The following is a 20,188-nucleotide window of genomic DNA, read 5'->3' as shown; positions in this document are numbered from 1 at the left end:
CGCGGGCAAGTGCTCTACCAACTGAGCTACCCAAGCATGACTCACGCCCCGTCCTCACAGCTTTCCTTCTGCCAGTACCTCTTTTCCTACGTTCCAGACTTTACAGAAGCTCTCCTGCGAACCTAGCAGAACTAGCACTCCTGAAAGAAAGGAGCTTCTGTAAAGTTTGGAAGGTAGGAGACGAGGTACTAGCAGAAGTAAAGCTGTGAGGAGGGGGCGTGAGTCGTGCTTGGGTAGCTCAGTTGGTACAGCACTTGCCCGCAAAAGGCAAAGGTCCCGAGTTCGAGTCTCGGTCCGGCACAAAGTTTTAATCCGCCAGGAAGTTTCATATCAGCGCACACTCCGCTGCAGAGTGAAAATCTCATTCTGGATTGTAAATTTTAATTTGTGGAAAACTCGACAAAGTTCGAGTTGACAAACGAAGGCCTTCAGCTGATCAGTCATTTTGAGTGTTAGTTATGTTTTGTTCATCTGAGCAGATGAGCATACTATTTTTCTCCAAATAAACTACACTTATGTTCATAAAGAACAGAGAAAGAAAGACTTGAGCGACGACTTTAATATTCACAGGATATGTGTATTAAAATATTCTGCACAAATGATTTGCATTTGAACCATGTCGGCCCACCGGTTCAAGGTCAACATCAATATCGGTGTGCAGCACCACCTACTTGCTATTATGTGCCTGGAAAAGTGCGGCTTGAGTAGACGTGCATGATGCCCTGCAGACGTTTTCGTAAACGGTATCGCCAAGTCTTTTGCAGTGTTAATTACTTAAATACGTTTCCTGGACAGACGTATTCCCAAAATTTAATAACTGTACATTAACTATTTTTCTGCTGGTAGGATTTTTTTCAGTCATTGTCCTTAGAATGACAATCTATGGTCATAAGAGAGACGCGCACACTCGAAAACGCTACAAGTTTCCACTGGAGCAAACTGAATTTACTGTCTTCTAAAGACCTCACCAAGTCTACCTTGTTGTTTTCTACACGTTCCAATATGAAAGCTTTATCTATCAAATGCTAACTTATTACCTCGCTCTGTTTCTTACAAAAAGCGGAAAACCACTACACTGATGATAACCGCTCACTCCCGTCTTCATACACCCTGCAATTTTTAACCACAGCTCTGCCTCATAGGGCCTACGACTTTCGTGCTAGCTTTGCAAGAGCTTTAAGCTTTATCTATCAAATGCTAACTTATACCTCGCTCTGTTTCTTACAAAAAGCGGAAAACCGCTACACTGATGACAACCGCTCACTCCCGTCTTCATACACCCTGCAATTTTTAACCACAGCTCTGCCTCATAGGGCCTACGACTTTCGTGCTAGCTTTGCAAGAGCTTTAAGCAGACAGTCCTACTTTGTCAGCAAGTAACATTGCTCCACGAAATTATTTTAATATGCCGACCTTTGGATTAATCACTTTCCACAGCAGAATATACACTGATAAGCCAAAACAATCTGACCACTGCCCACCGCAACATTCGATGCCACCTAGTGGCGTGATGCGCTAACAGAAGTATGTAAGCGGAGCAGACACCGACAGGGGATCACGCTAGCGAAGATATGGGCTGCAAATCGGGAAAACCATTGAGATACGCGAAATGATAAAGGGCAGATTATTATTACTAAGAGCCTGTGAGCGAGTTCCTCGAAAACGGTGAAATTGGTCGAATGTTCACATGCTACAATCGTGCGGATCTATGAAAAGACGTAGCACAGTGAAACCACCACTGGACGCTAAATGGTTGGACCTACGCGACTCTTCAAAGAACGTGGGGTTCGGAGAGTTTTCTACTACATAATATAGGATAGCTGGTTACTGTAGAACGTCTGCCGAAAGAGAACAAAACTGGTGCACGCACAAGTGTTTGGCAGCACACCGCTCATCATACATTGTTGAACGTGGAGCTCCGCAGCAGACCGCACCTACGGGTTCACGTGTTAACCAAATGACATCGTCAACTATGATTGCAGTGAGCTGGGGACCATCAGGCTTCGACCGTCGATCAATGGAAACGTGTCGGCTCTCCGGGTGAATCACATTCTTGCTACACTAGGTCGAGGGTCATCTCCAAAAAAGCCGTCATCGAAGGGAACGGCGGCTCGAAACATGCAGCGCGCCACGTACGCAGGATAGTGGGACCAGTATTATGCTATGGGAGATATTCTCCTGTTCTTGAATTTGACTTGTCGTAGTAATGGAAGACACGCTGACAGCTGCAAACTACCTGCATTCCTTCATATTTGATGTCTTCGACGAAGGCGATGTCATGTTACAGCAGTATAATTGTCCGTGTCTCGGAACTAGAACCCCGCTACAGTGGTTTGGGGAGCATTGCAGTGAACCCACATTGATGTCTCGGCGACGAAATTCACCTCATGTAAATCCTATTGAACTCGCCTTGATTACTATCACGTGCAATTACGGCGTATCCATATCAGCGGCTCGGTTTTTACGGGAACTCTATGACCTGTGCGTAGAGATCTAATGCCACATACTTCTACAAACCTGCCAACTAACTGTCGTATCCATGATACACAGAATCAGATATGTGTTTCTTTTCAAAGAGGGATAAACAAGGTACTAAGCTGGTGGTCATAAGAGTTTTGCCTCATCAGTAAGGCACTGCGTTCAGTTATGTCCTGGTAATGCTTATAGTACTTACCGAAAGGTGCTTGTTTCTGTCAGTTCTGAGAAGTTTCTTTTCCAAAACCGTGCTGGAAAAAATTGGCGTTCCTTCGGGAATCATTCGCCTCTGCAAACAGGAGGAGTGGGCCAGTGAAGTCACTGTTAGCTAGATAAAGGAAAGGCTGATCCGTCATCTCCAGGCTGGAGAAAAGTATCTGTTTCCCGGAAGCTGGTTTACTGACATTGGTGCTCGCAATAGCGACCACCACTAACCAATAGGAGCAGCCAGGAACTGATATGTAGTAGTTTATAAGTTAAATCAATTTTTCAATTTTTACAATGAATTAAATTTTCACTCTTATATATTTGGTGTTACATAAGCAGTTTCACCAGTATCTGTAATTTGTGCGAATTGGTTAGATTAACAGAGACCAGTGTTTCATGGCCTACTGTCAACCCCCCCCCCCCCCACGCCCCCCCCCCTCTCGCCACCAGGTCCCCCTCATATGGAGACCAGCATTGACGAGAGCCACATTGTTTTTGCAGAAGATGGTATTCCGGCCATGGATGCAGAGCAAGTTCCTGCTGCAGCTCACCTCCAAAGGACGTGGTCTGCTCAGGTTCGTGAAAATGCTGAACAACTTTCCGCTGAAGTGCATCGCCATCAGGTCGGCAGCCACAGAGGACGGACCTACCAAGACACGCCAGAGCCTGCTGGAAGCTCTGATCAAGCCAGGCGGGCAGACTGCGGTACCACTCGACGAGGTTCAGGGCGAAGTGAGTTACAGCCTGAGGCAGAGATCTGTCCTCCAGATTCTGATTGCTTTCCTCTTCCTGCTAATTCTATATTACATTGCCCCTTTCTACTTCACCCATGTCTGTAGTTTCCTCCGCCTCTTCATCGCCATTCCTCTTTTTTTTCTTCTTTCTCCCTATTTTTCCCACTTCTTTCCTTTTGTTTCTTCAGTTTCTCCCTCTATACTTCCACCTCCTTTTCCTCATTTGCACTTCTCTTCTTCCTCTCTCACGTTAAACTCATCACTGCATCATTTCTACTTTGCCTTCATTCTTGCTCCACCACTTCATCCAATTCTTCTTCCTCCTGGTCTTCATCCACTACTTTATTCCCCATTACACTAGACTCTCGCTAATCCGGCCATTCCTGGCACATATGGGTGCCGGATTAGCGGAAGTACCGTATTATTGAGTGTCTGAAATTCATTTTATTCATTTATTTTGTTTTTTATTTTTTTTGAAAACATAGGCGATATAGTGTACTGTATTTTATTAAACCGAAGGATACAATTTAACATAGAGGATATACTTTATTAAATCCAAAAATACATTAATTTTGAAAAAAAACTTAGTCCTTGAGTGTACACTGTACATAATTATACAGTCGTATCACTCACTATGAAACATGTCCCTAATTTTTAACTGTCGCAATGACGATACGCGACGGTATCATGTTTTATCACGCAACCGCTTTACAAACATTACATCGGTATTGCATGTATCTGGTTGTTGCATAATGTACTCCAGGAAGACCTCGGCAGCTTCAGCATCAGCGCTGTGAGAAATCTTCATGCGCTCTCCTGCTGTGCTCTCTTTTTCATCACTTTCATCATTACTTTCTTGCACGCTTTTGATTATTTCTTCATCTGTTAAAGTTTGGTTTGTATCACAATTTTCCTCGTTCAGTCACTTAGTAACATCTTCATCATGAATTTCGTCTCCTCCTGGAATGTTGTGGAATATGTCAGTGTACAAAGTAATTAATAATTCCGAACTGACTGGTTCATCGTTGTCACTCACTACTGGATCCAACTCGGCATCAATGGATGGGCACAATTTTCTCCAAATCTTCATTACGGTAGCGCTCTCCACCTTACCCCATGCTTCAGCTGCTTGGAAAACAACATCACGTATGTTAATTGCCTTCCACGACTTCTGCGTAGTCTCTATAGAGTCGTTTTCACTTTCATTCAGCAAGGAGACGAGATGTGAATGTCGATAATGACGTTTAATTGATTCCAAAATTCCCTGGTCCATGGGCCGAATTAGTGCTCTCACAGTGATTGGGAAAAAGAGTTCTTGTACATGTATACCATCGGACTTTAGAGAAACATCTGAAGGATGACTGGGAGCATTGTCGGTTTTAAGGATAACTATCAGTGGAAGCTTTTTCTTCTTTAGCTCTTTTCTCACAAATGTTTCATGAGACCACCGAAAGAATATTTGTCTGTCCATCCACGCTTTTTTCTGAGCGCAATACTTCACTGGTAGAGTATTTATGTAAGTGTGTTGAAAACAACGTGAATACTGGGATTTTCTAGTCACCATAAGCGGTAGTTTATGACTTCCATTTGCATTACAAGCCATTAATGTTACTTGCTGTTTCTGTTGCTTGTAACCTCGAGCTTCCTTCTCGTTCTTGGCAGCTATGTTTTTGAAGGAAGCATCTTGTAAAGGAGTCCTGTTTCATCAGCGTTATACAAGGCATCAGTAGCTAAATCTTCTTCCTCTGTTATCTTCCGTATATTGCTTACAAACTCAACAGCATCCTTAACGTTAGCTGAGCGACTTTCCCTGGTGACTGTCAGCTGCCGAATGCCATGTCGTTTTTTTTTTCATTTTCATAGCCAACCTTCACCCGCTGCAAACAAGTTACTACCTCCAAGTTATTTGTTAAATGCAGCTGCTTTTTACTTTATAATCCGGCGACTGACTGGAATTCCTTTACAACGTTGTTGTATGAACCATCTATAAACAGCTACGTCCACATCTTCTGTGGTGTCACCGCCAGACACCACACTTGCTAGGTGGTAGCTTAAATCGGCCGCGGTCCATTTAGTACATGTCGGACCCGCGTGTCGCCACTGTGTGATCGCAGACCTAGCGCCACCACAAGGCAGGTCTCGATATACGAGCGAGCACTCGCCCCAGTTGTACGACGACATTGCTAGCGACAATACGGACGAAGCCTTCCTCTCATTTGCCGAGAGACAGTTAGAATAGCCTTCTGCTAAGTCCATGGCTACAACCTAGCAAGGCGCCATTAGCCTTACATAGTTAGAGAGTTATAGTACAAGTGTCTCATGAAGAACGCTGTAGTCATCAACTAATAAAGTTAAGTATAAAGCAGCTACGTACTTTTCTTGCTACCATTCAATAGTTATACTGTTCCAGAATTCACGCACGTCGGCGTGTGTGTACGCGTGCCTTTCTTTCGGCTACTTCAGTGTGGCGTAACAGTCTTGTTACGTCACAACATCTTCATTCTCACTCTTTCGCATTACCAGCCGTTTTTCCAACTCACTATCCATTGTTAAGTACTGTCGAATAACATCTTCTTTCTTTTTGATGTCAAAAATAGTCGCTCGTCCAACACTGAACTCAGCAGCAATCGCTTTCTGCGAAGAACCTCGATTTAACTTATCTAAAATCACGAGTTTCTGCTTGAGGTCTAGCGTAACTTGTTTCATTTTAGAAGACATGATTCCGAGCTGTAAAGAAAGCTACAATTTCAAATCAGTATATAAAGCATTGTTTAACTAAGTATTGTTGCGCACGATAATTCATTGAGCACGTGTTTTGGGATGTGTGCCAGACTACAGAGAGGCTGGATTACTGAGGATCGGATCAGCGAGAGTCTAGTGTACTTTCCCCACATCTGAGATCCTACTCCTTTTTCATTCCCTTTCCCTCATCCACATTTCTCTTTCTCTTCCATCACATTATCCAACTCATATTTCCTGTTCTTCTTCCTTTTCTCTCCACCACTTCCTCCAACTCTTCCTCCAACTCTTGCTCTTCATCTTTCATTGTCTCATGCCAGTTCTTCAGCTCCTACTTCTACTCATTTTTCCTCAGACATTTCATCATAATTTTCCTCCACCTTGTCCACCCACCTCTACCTTAATCCTCTCAGCTTCTTCCTCATATTGATCCTTCTCCTTCTTTCACTTCTTTTTCCATCCTGTGTCCCTCATTTGCTCCTTTGTTTCTTCTTCCCATTCTTTTTAATCTTTGGTTGAGTACCATCTTTATTTATCTCTCTTTCTGTATTTTCTTTCAGTCTGCTTTCAAACAATACTGCCTTCCTCGAGTTTTTTCTCATCCTTTTTTGCTTCATTTTCGTCCGTTACCCACAGTCTCTTTCCTCTTATCCTCTGTTTCTTCCCTTTCTCACTTTCTTCATACTCCTCTTTCCCTTCATTCCCATAGTTATATTTCTCTACTGTCTGTTACCCATTTCATTATGCTTTCTTCTCCCACTTATTTTTCGTCTCTTTTCTTCATCTTGTACTGCTATTCTTATTCTATAACATTTATACCTTGATGTCATCATCCACATTCCCTCTCCCTATATCTTTACACTTCTCCCAGTTTTTCGTCTTATCTTTCGTTCCCCTCTCCTAGCCCTTTTCTGTTTGTTGTTCTAATCATTTGCTGCATCCTTCTTTTCTTCCCTACTCTTCTCCCTTATAGCCCTTCATCTTGCCATTCTTCTCCATTTTTCATATACAAAAAATATGCTCTTTCAAACTAAATGGGCAGAAACTTCCTGGCAGATTAAAACTGTGTGCCCGACCGAGACTCGAACTCGGGACCTTTGCCTTTCGCGGGCAAGTGCTCTACCAACTGAGCTACCGAAGCACGACTCACGCCCGGTACTCACAGCTTTACTTCTGCCAGTACCTCGTCTCCTACCTTCCAAACTTTACAGAAGCCCTCCTGTGAACCTTGCTTCGGTAGCTCAGTTGGTAGAGCACTTGCCCGCGAAAGGCAAAGGTCCCGAGTTCGAGTCTCGGTCGGGCACACAGTTTTAATCTGCCAGGAAGTTTCATATCAGTGCACACTCCGCTGCAGAGTGAAAATCTCATTCTAAATGGGCAGGTTGAAAATTTCTCTGCTTGACAATGTATGATTGTTTTTAAAGTAAAAAACATTTCTTTTTATGTTGCTCACAATTATTTTACTCATACATTCAATTAATAAATTGTAATTTGTTGCAGTCTGTATAAGAAACCATCTTCACACTTTCTTCAACACCCTTCCTGCAACATAAGACATTTTCACTTTGATCTAACAACATAGACCTTATTAATGAAACAGGATAAGAACAACCAACATAGAGGCAGAAAGACTCTTTCTTCTGTGAACATAGGTGTTTACCTTAGTACACATTAAATTATCTGTAACTTGTTACTGATTATAAAATGTTTATTTACTGGAAGGTACAGAAAAAGAGTACCCTCTAGTACTTGTTGGTTGTCAGTTCTTCCACTTTACTGAAAATAATACGAAGCATAGCTCACAAAAGTTCACGTCCTTCCAGTGCTTGACATTTGCCCAGTTTATGCACGACTCACGCCCGGTACTCACAGCTTTACTTCTGCCAGTACCTCGTCTCCTACCTTCCAAACTTTACAGAAGCCCTCCTGTGAACCTTGCTTCGGTAGCTCAGTTGGTAGAGCACTTGCCCGCGAAAGGCAAAGGTCCCGAGTTCGAGTCTCGGTCGGGCACACAGTTTTAATCTGCCAGGAAGTTTCATATCAGCGCACACTCCGCTGCAGAGTGAAAATCTCATTCTGGAAACATCCCCCAGGCTGTGGCTAAGCCATGTCTCCGCAATATCCTTTCTTTCAGGAGTGCTAGTTCTGCAAGGTTCGCAGGAGAGCTTCTGTAAAGTTTGGAAGGTAGGAGACGAGGTACTGGCAGAAGTAAAGCTGTGAGTACCGGGCGTGAGTCGTGCTTCGGTAGCTCAGTTGGTAGAGCACTTGCCCGCGAAAGGCAAAGGTCCCGAGTTCGAGTCTCGGTCGGGCACACAGTTTTAATCTGCCAGGAAGTTTCATATCAGCGCACACTCCGCTGCAGAGTGAAAATCTCATTCTGGAAACATCCCCCAGGCTGTGGCTAAGCCATGTCTCCGCAATATCCTTTCTTTCAGGAGTGCTAGTTCTGCAAGGTTCGCAGGAGAGCTTCTGTAAAGTTTGGAAGGTAGGAGACGAGGTACTGGCAGAAGTAAAGCTGTGAGTACCGGGCGTGAGTCGTGCTTCGGTAGCTCAGTTGGTAGAGCACTTGCCCGCGAAAGGCAAAGGTCCCGAGTTCGAGTCTCGGTCGGGCACACAGTTTTAATCTGCCAGGAAGTTTCATATCAGCGCACACTCCGCTGCAGAGTGAAAATCTCATTCTGGAAACATCCCCCAGGCTGTGGCTAAGCCATGTCTCCGCAATATCCTTTCTTTCAGGAGTGCTAGTTCTGCAAGGTTCGCAGGAGAGCTTCTGTAAAGTTTGGAAGGTAGGAGACGAGGTACTGGCAGAAGTAAAGCTGTGAGTACCGGGCGTGAGTCGTGCTTCGGTAGCTCAGTTGGTAGAGCACTTGCCCGCGAAAGGCAAAGGTCCCGAGTTCGAGTCTCGGTCGGGCACACAGTTTTAATCTGCCAGGAAGTTTCATATCAGCACACACTCCGCTGCAGAGTGAAAATCTCATTCTAAATGGGCAGGTTGAAAATTTCTCTGCTTGACAATGTATGATTGTTTTTAAAGTAAAAAACATTTCTTTTTATGTTGCTCACAATTATTTTACTCATACATTCAATTAATAAATTGTAATTTGTTGCAGTCTGTATAAGAAACCATCTTCACACTTTCTTCAACACCCTTCCTGCAACATAAGACATTTTCACTTTGATCTAACAACATAGACCTTATTAATGAAACAGGATAAGAACAACCAACATAGAGGCAGAAAGACTCTTTCTTCTGTGAACATAGGTGTTTACCTTAGTACACATTAAATTATCTGTAACTTGTTACTGATTATAAAATGTTTATTTACTGGAAGGTACAGAAAAAGAGTACCCTCTAGTACTTGTTGGTTGTCAGTTCTTCCACTTTACTGAAAATAATACGAAGCATAGCTCACAAAAGTTCACGTCCTTCCAGTGCTTGACATTTGCCCAGTTTATGCACATTAATACGATATCTATGATTTCACACAGCTATCATTTGTTTCAGTGTCATTTGGTTGCATATGAACAAATGTTTATCATGTAGAATGCGCAAATTAAAATCCAGACTAATGCATTAGCAGTACTTCATCCAGGCCTACATAAGACAATGATACTGTTTTCATGAAAGAGATAATTTTTCAAAATGTGGTTTCCTATCTCAGCCAGTAAGACTTATTTGATACAACTTTTAAATGATCTAAATATGTATGAGCAACTAAACAACTAGCTGTTTCTTCAACAAAATTTAATAGAAAAAAGCAATCAGTAAACATGCAGTCTTCATGAATATCCAAAATACATAATCACAAAAGTTCTCAAACCGAAGATGCATGTTTAAGAAAGAAGATATTGCTAAATGGAAAATCTTTCCCACAACTACAACGTAGTTAATAGTTGTGTTGTTAGCATATTAGTTCAGAATTGTTGGCATTAACATGGTATACTCTCTGTGAGATGGGTCAAAACCTTCAGTTTTGTCCAGAAGATTAGTCGTGGTAATGAATACCGAACACTTCCTGTTTTTCGCATTCTGTCCTGTTGGTACTTGAGGTTAGGTTGAGGAACCAGCTCATGCAGGCAGCGCTTCAACTTAATTTTAATGTTGATGGTAGTCTTCTTGTAGATTTACCTGCTTACAGTGTTACAGGAACAGTCTGTGACGACCCTCTCCTCTATTATTACGAAAAACCATTTAAATTGTTCGAATTTCAAGCATATCTAATGAAATTCACTTTTTTAGCTATTGAAACATTACTAAAGTGCAGCTAATAAAGCACTGAGAACGTAGATAGTGTTATGATATATTATATTTTTCTTATCTGTTTCTTGTGGCTCCTCACTGAAAATGTGTCTCACTGAGAAATATGGCTCATTGTATGAGTACTTCGTGTCCATGAAGTATGAACAAGGTTTGACTATTTCCGATTCACTTAGTATGCTTCTGTTGATATATTCATATCATTTAAATTATTTTTAGTGCAAAATCTTCACATTAAAACTGTTTCGGAATATGCAACAACTTCAACCACATCACTTCTGACATATCAGAACAGACTCTACAACAAATTCCAGCAATCGTTTTACAACAGCACAGATCAGACTCGAATTATTAACGCACGCCAAAACATTTTTGGTCATAAAGAACAAAGACACTAATTTTACAGTAAACTGAGGTGTTGTTTGCCTATCGGCTTTTTAGAGTCATAGAAAGTCAGACATAGGAAATAATCTACTTTACAAATGTTTTGAAATGATTAGCCACGCTAAATTATAGAAATAACAATAGTCGAAATAACATTTATTAATTTTAAATATCCTTCTACAATTTAGAACAATATAATTACTAAAAAAAGGAAAAAGGCTGTATCATGTAATCTGGCTATCTTAGTGCGCTTTGTACTTCGAGTATTTGTACATATTGAGTGCTCCAGTTGTTTGTGTGCATCGTCAAGTACAAAACATAACAAAAATGAGCTAGTGATCAGTTCCTTGCAACATCCAGACTGCTTTCTTTCCCTTCTGGCATTTTCATTACATCAAAATGATGCAGAGAATTTAAATCTGTGACACAAACTGTTAAGCCACTGACGAGAACAAAGTGAAATATGTAATAAAACAATTTACTCTGGAGATTCACTGACAAATTTTTCTTGAAAAATGGCATTATGACACCATATCGAAAAGAACCGACATGGAAAACCACACAATCAGAACATGCCTTCCCTAACCGTTCTAGGTTTAGATTTGGAGCTTATGGAAATTTTATCTTGATATAAAGCAAGAGCCTAAACTTACTCGCACTAATAACACTCTTTAAGATATATTTTCTGTGCCATTTTCTGAGTGTCCCAGAAAATGGTTCACTGAACAGTTTTACGGCATGAGGGTAATACTGACCACACATGGCGCTCTCTGCCATGATAAGTTCGTCATCAGCAATAAAATCATAGTGAGGAAGTTAACGACACACGTCCTGCACATAACATGGACATACTTAATTGTTCAGGTGGGACCAAGTTCTATTCCTAATCACATTACTCGTCGTTTCAGAATAGAACTTAAACTAAACCTGTGAAGTAAATTTGAATGGTTAGAACTGTTTGAACTTTGGCTATTAGAGAGTGTGCACACTTAAATACCTGAAATATGATAGGCTCAGCCGCCTGGCAGACCTCTGCAATGTCTGCTGGCACCTGTTGCTGATTCCTTCACCACGAATTTCGTCACCCTGTCAACGTTACACTGAGCTTCTTTCGTCGTTCCTTACTTTCGCATCTGACAGTTTTAAATATCTCTAACACATTTCTAAAATGTCACAGTTCCCTGTTATGTTGAATTTTCTACTGCACTATATTTTATTCAACTCCCATCCAAGTCAAAGGCATGAGTCCATCCACTTGCCTGAGGGATGCCTTCGTTGATTTACTGCATCTTAACAATTCTTTAGACCAGAATCATAACTACTCAGAAAGTTCTGTAAGATTCTCGACACCCACATAGTCCATACATGTGGGCACCTCCAATTGATATGCTGACTACGTGTCTCTCCTTGATTAATATTTATAGCTAATTGGCCTTTTGCTATCTAAAAAATTTCAGATATGACCTTGGTTCATTGTGAGACAATCATCGGAAGGCAACTAACGCAGTATACAGAAAATGTAATATCGCAGAATGTGGTATAAACTCATGCAAGACTGGGTGCATTGACGATCATGTGAAATTCGCTTTTCCAGAGCAAGCCCATACAGGGACATAATGCCTTTTTGGCCTCTTATTGGGCAGCATTCGAGGACAGAGCCCCCAGTCAGCCTGACACAAAGTTTGGTGTCAGTCTAAGGTGCATGGAGAAAGAGGTACATAGTATGAGAGTGCCTTATATCCTGTTTTGGTTGTGTGGAAATATTTTCATGTGGCTTGTAATAAGCCTTGGTACACATTTCACAGTGGCAAGCAATGACAAGTATTATGGCATCCTTCAAAAATACGCATTGCCAGTACGTCAACAGACTGTTAAAATCATTGTGACCCTCGCTGCAGTAAAGGTCAGTGTTATTAGTGGACAGACCTACGAGCAAACGATATATTTTGAGTAAGGGACAGAGCTGTACATGACTCATGAGTGGACAAAACATTAGTGAAGTGTGGCTGAGGAGTACATATTCACTTAGAATACCCATGTGAAACTTCTAGCTCATATACAGTCCATGTAATCACGTCTTCGGCTGTAGCATTGACTGGAGATGATGCAAACAGTGCACCTACTCTGAATACTGTCACATTGCTTAAGACAAATATAGAAATGCGTTCTTTTATAATTCTTTGCAGCCTGTCGTCTCGTATATTTACTACAAATTAATTACCAGACAGCTTCTCCTTTTAACAATGATTACACAAACCTATTCACAAATAATTACTCTTTCATACTGCTGGTCAGTGATTGTTTCATCCATTACATTACAATAATAGTAACAAAAATATGAATCGTTAGATATGGAATGGAGTGTGGATGTTAAGATTGTGCAAGGAGCAAATCGTGAAATCTCGAGTTGCCATACCTCAAGTTCTTCGATCCCACTCCTAAGAAATTGCGATTTGGAGGCTCTCATTTCTTGATTCACACCTATCTCTACATGAGGGCAGCCTTGCTGCTGGTACCTCAGACATATCACACCTCGCTGCTGCCCAGAAACCTTTTTACATCTACGCTGAAGCCTCTCTGCTCACTGCTCGCCTGGAGTAATTAACCTGCAACTGTTCACATAGCTCGCAGAGTCAAACACAGCACTGCTGGAATAACGTTGAAGAAGCGGGTTGGTTTTCAACCATTATTTGTTTATTTATCATGTGGCAATACATACATAAAGATTACAAATAACTACATGTCAACATTTAAGCGCAGCTCTCCAGCACAAAATATCACAAACAAGAACAGCATTAGTTAGACATCATGGTCTTTTACGTATTTTATAACAGCATATTCAGTATGTTGGGGTGGATCCTATTGACCCACTAACAACGCTCATGATCTCATTATGTTGTACATCAATCTCTTTTACTAAGGACTATTAAGGCAGACAGGTGCACAGTACTCTGCTGCTGGATATACCAAACCAACTGCTGATACCTGGAGACTGTCTTCTGACGATCCCCAACTGGAGCTGTAGAGTTTATGGAGAGTAATGTTTCTGGGTTTGGCCAGTGATCCTTAAAAGAAAGTGTCCTATCTAATGTGACGCCAAGGTACTTTGGGTGCATATTATGATGAAGTATGTCTCCTTCAAAATTGACATTGAGGGCATTGTGTGCCAATCTTTTGGACAGAATATGAAACTTTTGTTTTATTTCAGTTTGGTTGGAACCTCCATTTGCGGAAATAGTGGCTTGAGATACATAAATCAGAAGTTAGGATTTCTTCAGTTCTTTTAATAGTTTCGTGTGGTTTGTGTTTGTATATCTATTGCCCAGTCATCTGCTAGCCCAACTTTAAGTGATATCATACATACATACATACATATATATATATATATATATATATATATATATATATATATATATATATATGTATTAAACAAGAGAGGAGCAGGGACAGATCCCTGTGGCAACATATTATTCAATACTTTTGTGTACCTAGCGTCTTTTTCTGTAGTTGCAAGAAGTGTCATTGCCATCAACATGTTTCAGTTACTTTCATGGTCTGTTTGCATGGGACAAGTTGCAATAATTTATAAAGGAGTTCATTCCTCCAAACTGTATCATATGCTGCACTTACATTGAGGAAAGCAACTGACTTTTTCTGCTTCATTTCGTATCCTGCTTCAATAAATGTTGTTAATGATAAGACTTGATCAGTGTAGCTCTGTCCATGATGGAATCAAGCTTGCTCAAGAGGAAGGTTCTGAAAGATTACTGGACTAAACCGACTGCATAGAATTCTTTCAAGGAACTTATATATAAACTGCAAGGTATATGGTGGGTTGTTGTGATACCAGAATGACCTGTAGAGGCCAAGAGGCAGCCAGGGGTTTGTATACATTAATTACTGGCAGTTCTCCTATTTTTACTATAAGTTTGTGAATGTCATTGAGATCAGATAGAGAGCAATAATGTGCATTTTTCATTGACGATCGTGTGTTTGTTTTCATTCCGCAAGCTCAGTGGTATATAGCTCCTAGTAATTCAAAGTGAGGAATTTTTCCTCTCTGATTCGTTTGCTCTTCATTTTTGGCACAAGGTTCCTGAACAACAACAACATGATTGTTATATTTTGATAAAATCTTCTGTAAGATTTGGGCACTAGATTTACTTATGTCTTTAATCTTGATTTGACATCCTGAGAACAACTGCGTGAGTCTATGTCTTGTGACAGACTTATTTTAGCCAGAAGATCTTTGAGATTATCTGGCTGCCTCTGTTTCTTGGCTTTAGATATTTGCCTTGAAGTGACTGTCCTTCAGCCCCACTTAGGGTATGTCATGGACGCAGTCATAATGACTATGAAGTCCTTCTTGATGGAATCCTTGCATAAAAAGTTCTCAGTTTACTTGCTGTGCCAAATTTCTTACCCCTCATGAAGATGACGGAAGTAGTAATCGAAAGCTTGGGATTTTATCCACATTTGACATGGCAAGTAAACTGAGAACTTTTGATGCTAACAGTCATTGTCCCCCAGAAATCACATCATAATCATTTAATAAATCAGGGTGGTTTTTAGTTATTTTCAACACTGCAACCCAAGATAAACCTGGTGCTGTATAATACCAGATGGATCTAAACACTTTAGGAAACTTTAATATAAGTTTTTCAAAACTTTTCAAATACATCAGCCAATAACAACACATCAGTTTTATGATATAGATCATGGTGTTCAACAATATTTTTAATATTAAATTTTTCCAAAACTACTTTTGCATCTTCATAATCTCCATCACTTATTTCAATGTCTTTCACTTTATTATAAAATACCTCATTTGCTGGTAAGAGTGCCTCTTCAAATTTTCTCCAAGAATCCATGTAATCATACGAATATAGTCCTTTGATGGTCACTAGATTGAATAACTCTTCTAAGAAAATCTTTTTAATATTTATCGTTTGGTCCTTATCCAATGTTTTTGAAAGTTTGACAAATGACAAATTCATAAATTTAAATGTATTAATAAACCTCATTTTCAACCTTTTTGCACTCGTACCAAAGCTTTCATCATTATTTGGTATAAAGCTATGTCTTTTTCATCATAACCAAGTTCTTTCACAAACAGATGCAAATCTTATTCTGATAAATTAGATAAATAAATTTTTACAAAACCAGGATGTCTCAGTTGTAAATTGCAGTTATTACATAATTGATTTATAAATTTTCCAGTTTAATGATCATGATGATGAACCTTTTTATTTTTCTGTGAATAATGACATTCACACACCGTAAGTGGAAGTTTTAATGTACCCGTGGTCTAGGGGTAGCGTCTTTGATTCATAATCAAAACGTCTTCGGTCCCGGGTTCGATCCCCGCCACTGCCTACATTTTGATAAATAATCAGCATTGGCGGCCGAAGACTTCCGGTATAAGAAGTCAGCCTCATTCTGCCAATGGCCTTGTCAAAGAGGGCGGAGCGGATAGAGGTTCAGGGCACTCTCTTGTCCTAGGGGTGGGAAATTGCCCCTAAAGGCGGAAGAATCACCAATGATCAACGACTTGAGGATGCAGAAGGCAATGGAAACAACTGCATTAAAGACACGTAACGTGTATTCAGAGGACATGTAGCCTGTAATTGAAGAAGTGTCATGATGATGTCTCCATTGGCAAAAGATTCCGGAATAGTCCCCCATTCGGATCTCCGGGAGGGGACTGCGAAAGGGTAGGTTACCATGAGAAAAAGACTGAATAATCATCGAAAGGATAACGTTCTACGAGTCGGGGCGTGGGAATGTCAGAAGCTTGAACGTGGTAGGGAAACTAGAAAACCTGAAAAGGGAAATGCAAACGCTCAATCTAGATATAGTAGGGGTCAGTGAAGTGAAGTGGAAGGAAGACAAGGATTTCTGGTCAGATGAGTATCGGGTAATATCAACAGCAACAGAAAATGGTATAACAGGTGTAGGATTCGTTATGAATAGGAAGGTAGGGCAGAGGGTGTGTTACTGTGAACAGTTCAGTGACCGGGTTGTTCTAATCAGAATCCACAGCAGACCAACACCGACAACGATAGTTCAGGTATACACGCCGACGTCGCAAGCTGGAGATGAACAGATAGAGAAAGTGTATGAGGATACTGAAAGGGTAATGCAGTACGTAAAAGGGGACGAAAAACTACTAGTCATGGGCGACTGGAATGCAGTTGTAGGGGAAGGAGTAGAAGAAAAGGTTACAGGAGAATATGGGCTTGTAACAAGCAATGAAAGAGGTGAAAGCCTAATTGAGTTCTGTAACAAGTTTTAGCAAATAATAGCGAATACCCTGTTCAAGAATCACAAGAGGAAGAGGTATACTTGGAAAAGGCCGGGAGATGCGGGAAGATTTCAATTAGATTACACCATGGTCAGACAGAGATTCCGAAATCAGATACTGGACTGTAAGGCGTACCCAGAAGCAGATATAGACTCTGAGCACAATATAGTAGTGATGAAGAGTAGGCTAAAGTTCAAGACATTAGTCAGGAAGAATCAATACGCAAAGAAGTGGGATATGGAAGTACTAAGGAATGACGAGATACATTTGAAGTTCTCTAACGCTATAGATACAGCAATAAGGAATAGCGCAGTAGGCAGTACAGTTGAAGAGAAATGGACATCTCTAAAAAGGGCCATCACAGAAGTTGGGAAGGAAAATATAGGTACAAAAAAGGTAGCTGCGAAGAAACCATGGGTAACAGAAGAAATACTTCAGTTGATTGATGAAAGGAGGAAGTACAAACATGTTCCGGGAAAATCAGGAGTACAGAAATACAAGTCGCTGAGGAATGAAATAAATAGGATGTGCAGGGAAGCTAAGACGAAATGACTGCAGGAAAAATGTGAAGACATCGAAAAAGATATGATTGTCGGAAGGACAGACTCAGCATACAGGAAGTCAAAACAACCTTTGGTGACGTTAAAAGCAACGGTGGTAACATTAAGCGTGCAGCGGGAATTCCTCTGTTAAATGCAGAGGAGAGAGCAGATAGGTCGAAAGAATACATTGAAAGCCTCTATGAGGGTGAAGATTTGTCTGATGTGATAGAAGAAGAAACAGGAGTCGATTTAGGGGATCCAGTATTAGAATCGGAATTTAAAAGAGCTTTGGAGGACTTATGGTCAAATAAGGCAGAGGGGATGGATAACATTCCATCAGAATTTCTAAAATCATTGGGGGAAGTGGCAACAAAACGACTATTCATGTTGGTGTGTAGAATATATGAGTCTGGCGACAAACCATCTGACTTTCGGAAAAGCATCATCCACACAATTCCGAAGACGGCAAGAGCTGACAAGTGCGAGAATTACCGCACAATCAGCTTAACACCTCATGCATCGAAGCTTGTTTACTTTTTCATCTACTCTGTGTACACCAAAGTAAACATTAAGCATATGTTTCACTAATTTGTAAGTTGTACTTTCATACTTTGTAATACAAAATGCTTTATCTTGTTCAGGTCTTCCACTATTACAACCAGATAACCTTTGTGAAAATTTATTTTAAGATAATTCATGACCAACTTTAATTTTTCTTGACCTCCTGCTTGTTGTTGTTGTGATTTCAGTCGTGAGACTGGTTTGATGCAGCTCTCCATGCTACTCTATCCTGTGCAGGCTTCTACATCTCCCAATACGTACTGCAGCCTACATCCTTCTGAATCTGTTTAGTGTATTCATCTCTTGGTCTCCCTCTACGATTTTCACCCTCCACGCTGCCCTCCAATATTAAATTGGTGATCCCTTGATGCCTCAGAACATGTCCTACCAACCGATCCCTTCTTCTTGTCAAGTTGTGCCACAAACTCCCCTTCGCCCCAAATGCTATTCAATACTTCCTCATTAGTTACATGATCTACCCATCTAATCGTCAGCAGTCTTCTGTAGCACCACATTTCAAAGGCTTCTATTCACTTCTTGTCCAAACTATTTATCGTCCATGTTTCACTTCCATACATAGCTACACTCCATACAAATACTTTCAGAAACATCTTCCTGACATTTAAATCTATACTCGATGTTAACAAATTTCTCTTCTTCAGAAACGCTTTCCTTGCCCTTGCCAGTCTACATTTTATATCCTCTCTACTTCGACCATCATCAGTTACTTTGCTCCCCAAATAGCAAAGCTCCTTTACTACTTTAAGTGTCTCTTTTCCTAATCTACTTCCCTCAGCCTCGCCCGACTTAATTCGATTACATTCCATTATCCTCGTTTTGCTTTTGTTGATGTTCATCTTATATCCTTCCTTCAAGACACTCTCCATTCCGTTCAACTGCTCTTCCAAGTCCTTTGCTGTCTCTGACGGAATTACAATGTCATCCGCGAACCTAAATGTTTTTATTTCTTCTCCATGGATTTTAATACCTACTCCGAACTTTTGTTTTGTTTCCTTTATTGCTTGCTCAATATGCAGTTTGAATAGCATCGGGGATAGGCTACAACTCTGTCCCACTCCCTTCCCAACCCCTGCTTCCCTTTCATACCCCTCGACTCTTATAACTGCCATCTGGTTTCTATACAAATTGTAAATAACCTTTCGCTCCCTGTATTTTACCCCTGCCACCTTCAGAATTTGAAAGAGAGTATTCCAGTCAACATTGTCAAAAGCTTTCTCCAAGTCTACAAATGCTAGAAACGTAGGTTTGCCTTTTCTTAATCTAGCTTCTAAGATAAGTAGTAGGGTCAGTATTGCCTCACGTGTTCCCATATATCTACGGAATCCAAGCTGATGTTCCCCGAGGTCGGCTTCTACCAGTTTTTCCATTCATCTGTACAGATTTCGCGTTAGTATTTTGCAGCCGTGACTTATTAAACTGATAGTTCGGCAATTTTCACATCTGTCAACACCTGCTTTCTTTGGGATTGGAATTATTAAATTCTTCTTGAAGTCTGAGGGTATTTCGCCTGTCTCATACATTTTGCTCACCAGATGGTAAAGTTTTGTCAGGACTGGCTCTCCCAAGGCTGTCAGTAGATCTAATGGAATGTTGTCTACTCCCGGGGCCTTGTTTCGACTTAGGTCTTTCAGTGCTCTACCAAATTCTTCACGCAGTATCATATCTCCCATTTCATCTTCATCCTCTTCCATTTCCATAATATTGTCCTCAAGAACATCGCCCTTGTATAGTCCCTCTATATACTCCTTCTACCTTTCTGCTTTCCGTTATTTGCTTAGAACTGGGTTTCCATCTGAGCCCTTGATATTCGTACAAGTGGTTCTCTTTCCTCAAAAGCCTCTTTAATTTTCCTGTAGGCAGTATCTATATTACCCCTAGTGAGGCAATCCTCTACATCCTTACATTTGTTCTCTAGCCATCCCTGCTTAGCCATTTTGCACTTATCGTCGATCCCATTTTTGAG

The 20,188-nt window shown here is 40.8% G+C and overlaps 1 protein-coding gene across 1 annotated transcript in view; it reads left to right on the top strand.

Moving 5' to 3' along the window:
- The window catches only part of LOC124550747 (cytochrome P450 4c3-like), a 64,518-nt gene that overhangs the window by 19,863 nt on the left and 24,467 nt on the right, over positions 1-20,188 (top strand). Inside the window, exon 3 of the mRNA XM_047125469.1 lies at positions 3,184-3,414. Within this exon, the coding sequence (XP_046981425.1) occupies positions 3,184-3,414 (231 nt within the window). The remainder of the gene's footprint in view (positions 1-3,183; positions 3,415-20,188) is intronic.

This window comes from Schistocerca americana, chromosome 9 (genome assembly GCF_021461395.2).
Source record: "Schistocerca americana isolate TAMUIC-IGC-003095 chromosome 9, iqSchAmer2.1, whole genome shotgun sequence".
NCBI lineage: Eukaryota > Metazoa > Arthropoda > Insecta > Orthoptera > Acrididae > Schistocerca > Schistocerca americana.
Note: the sequence above shows the minus strand (reverse complement) of the source record. Positions and strands in the feature narration are given on the sequence as shown.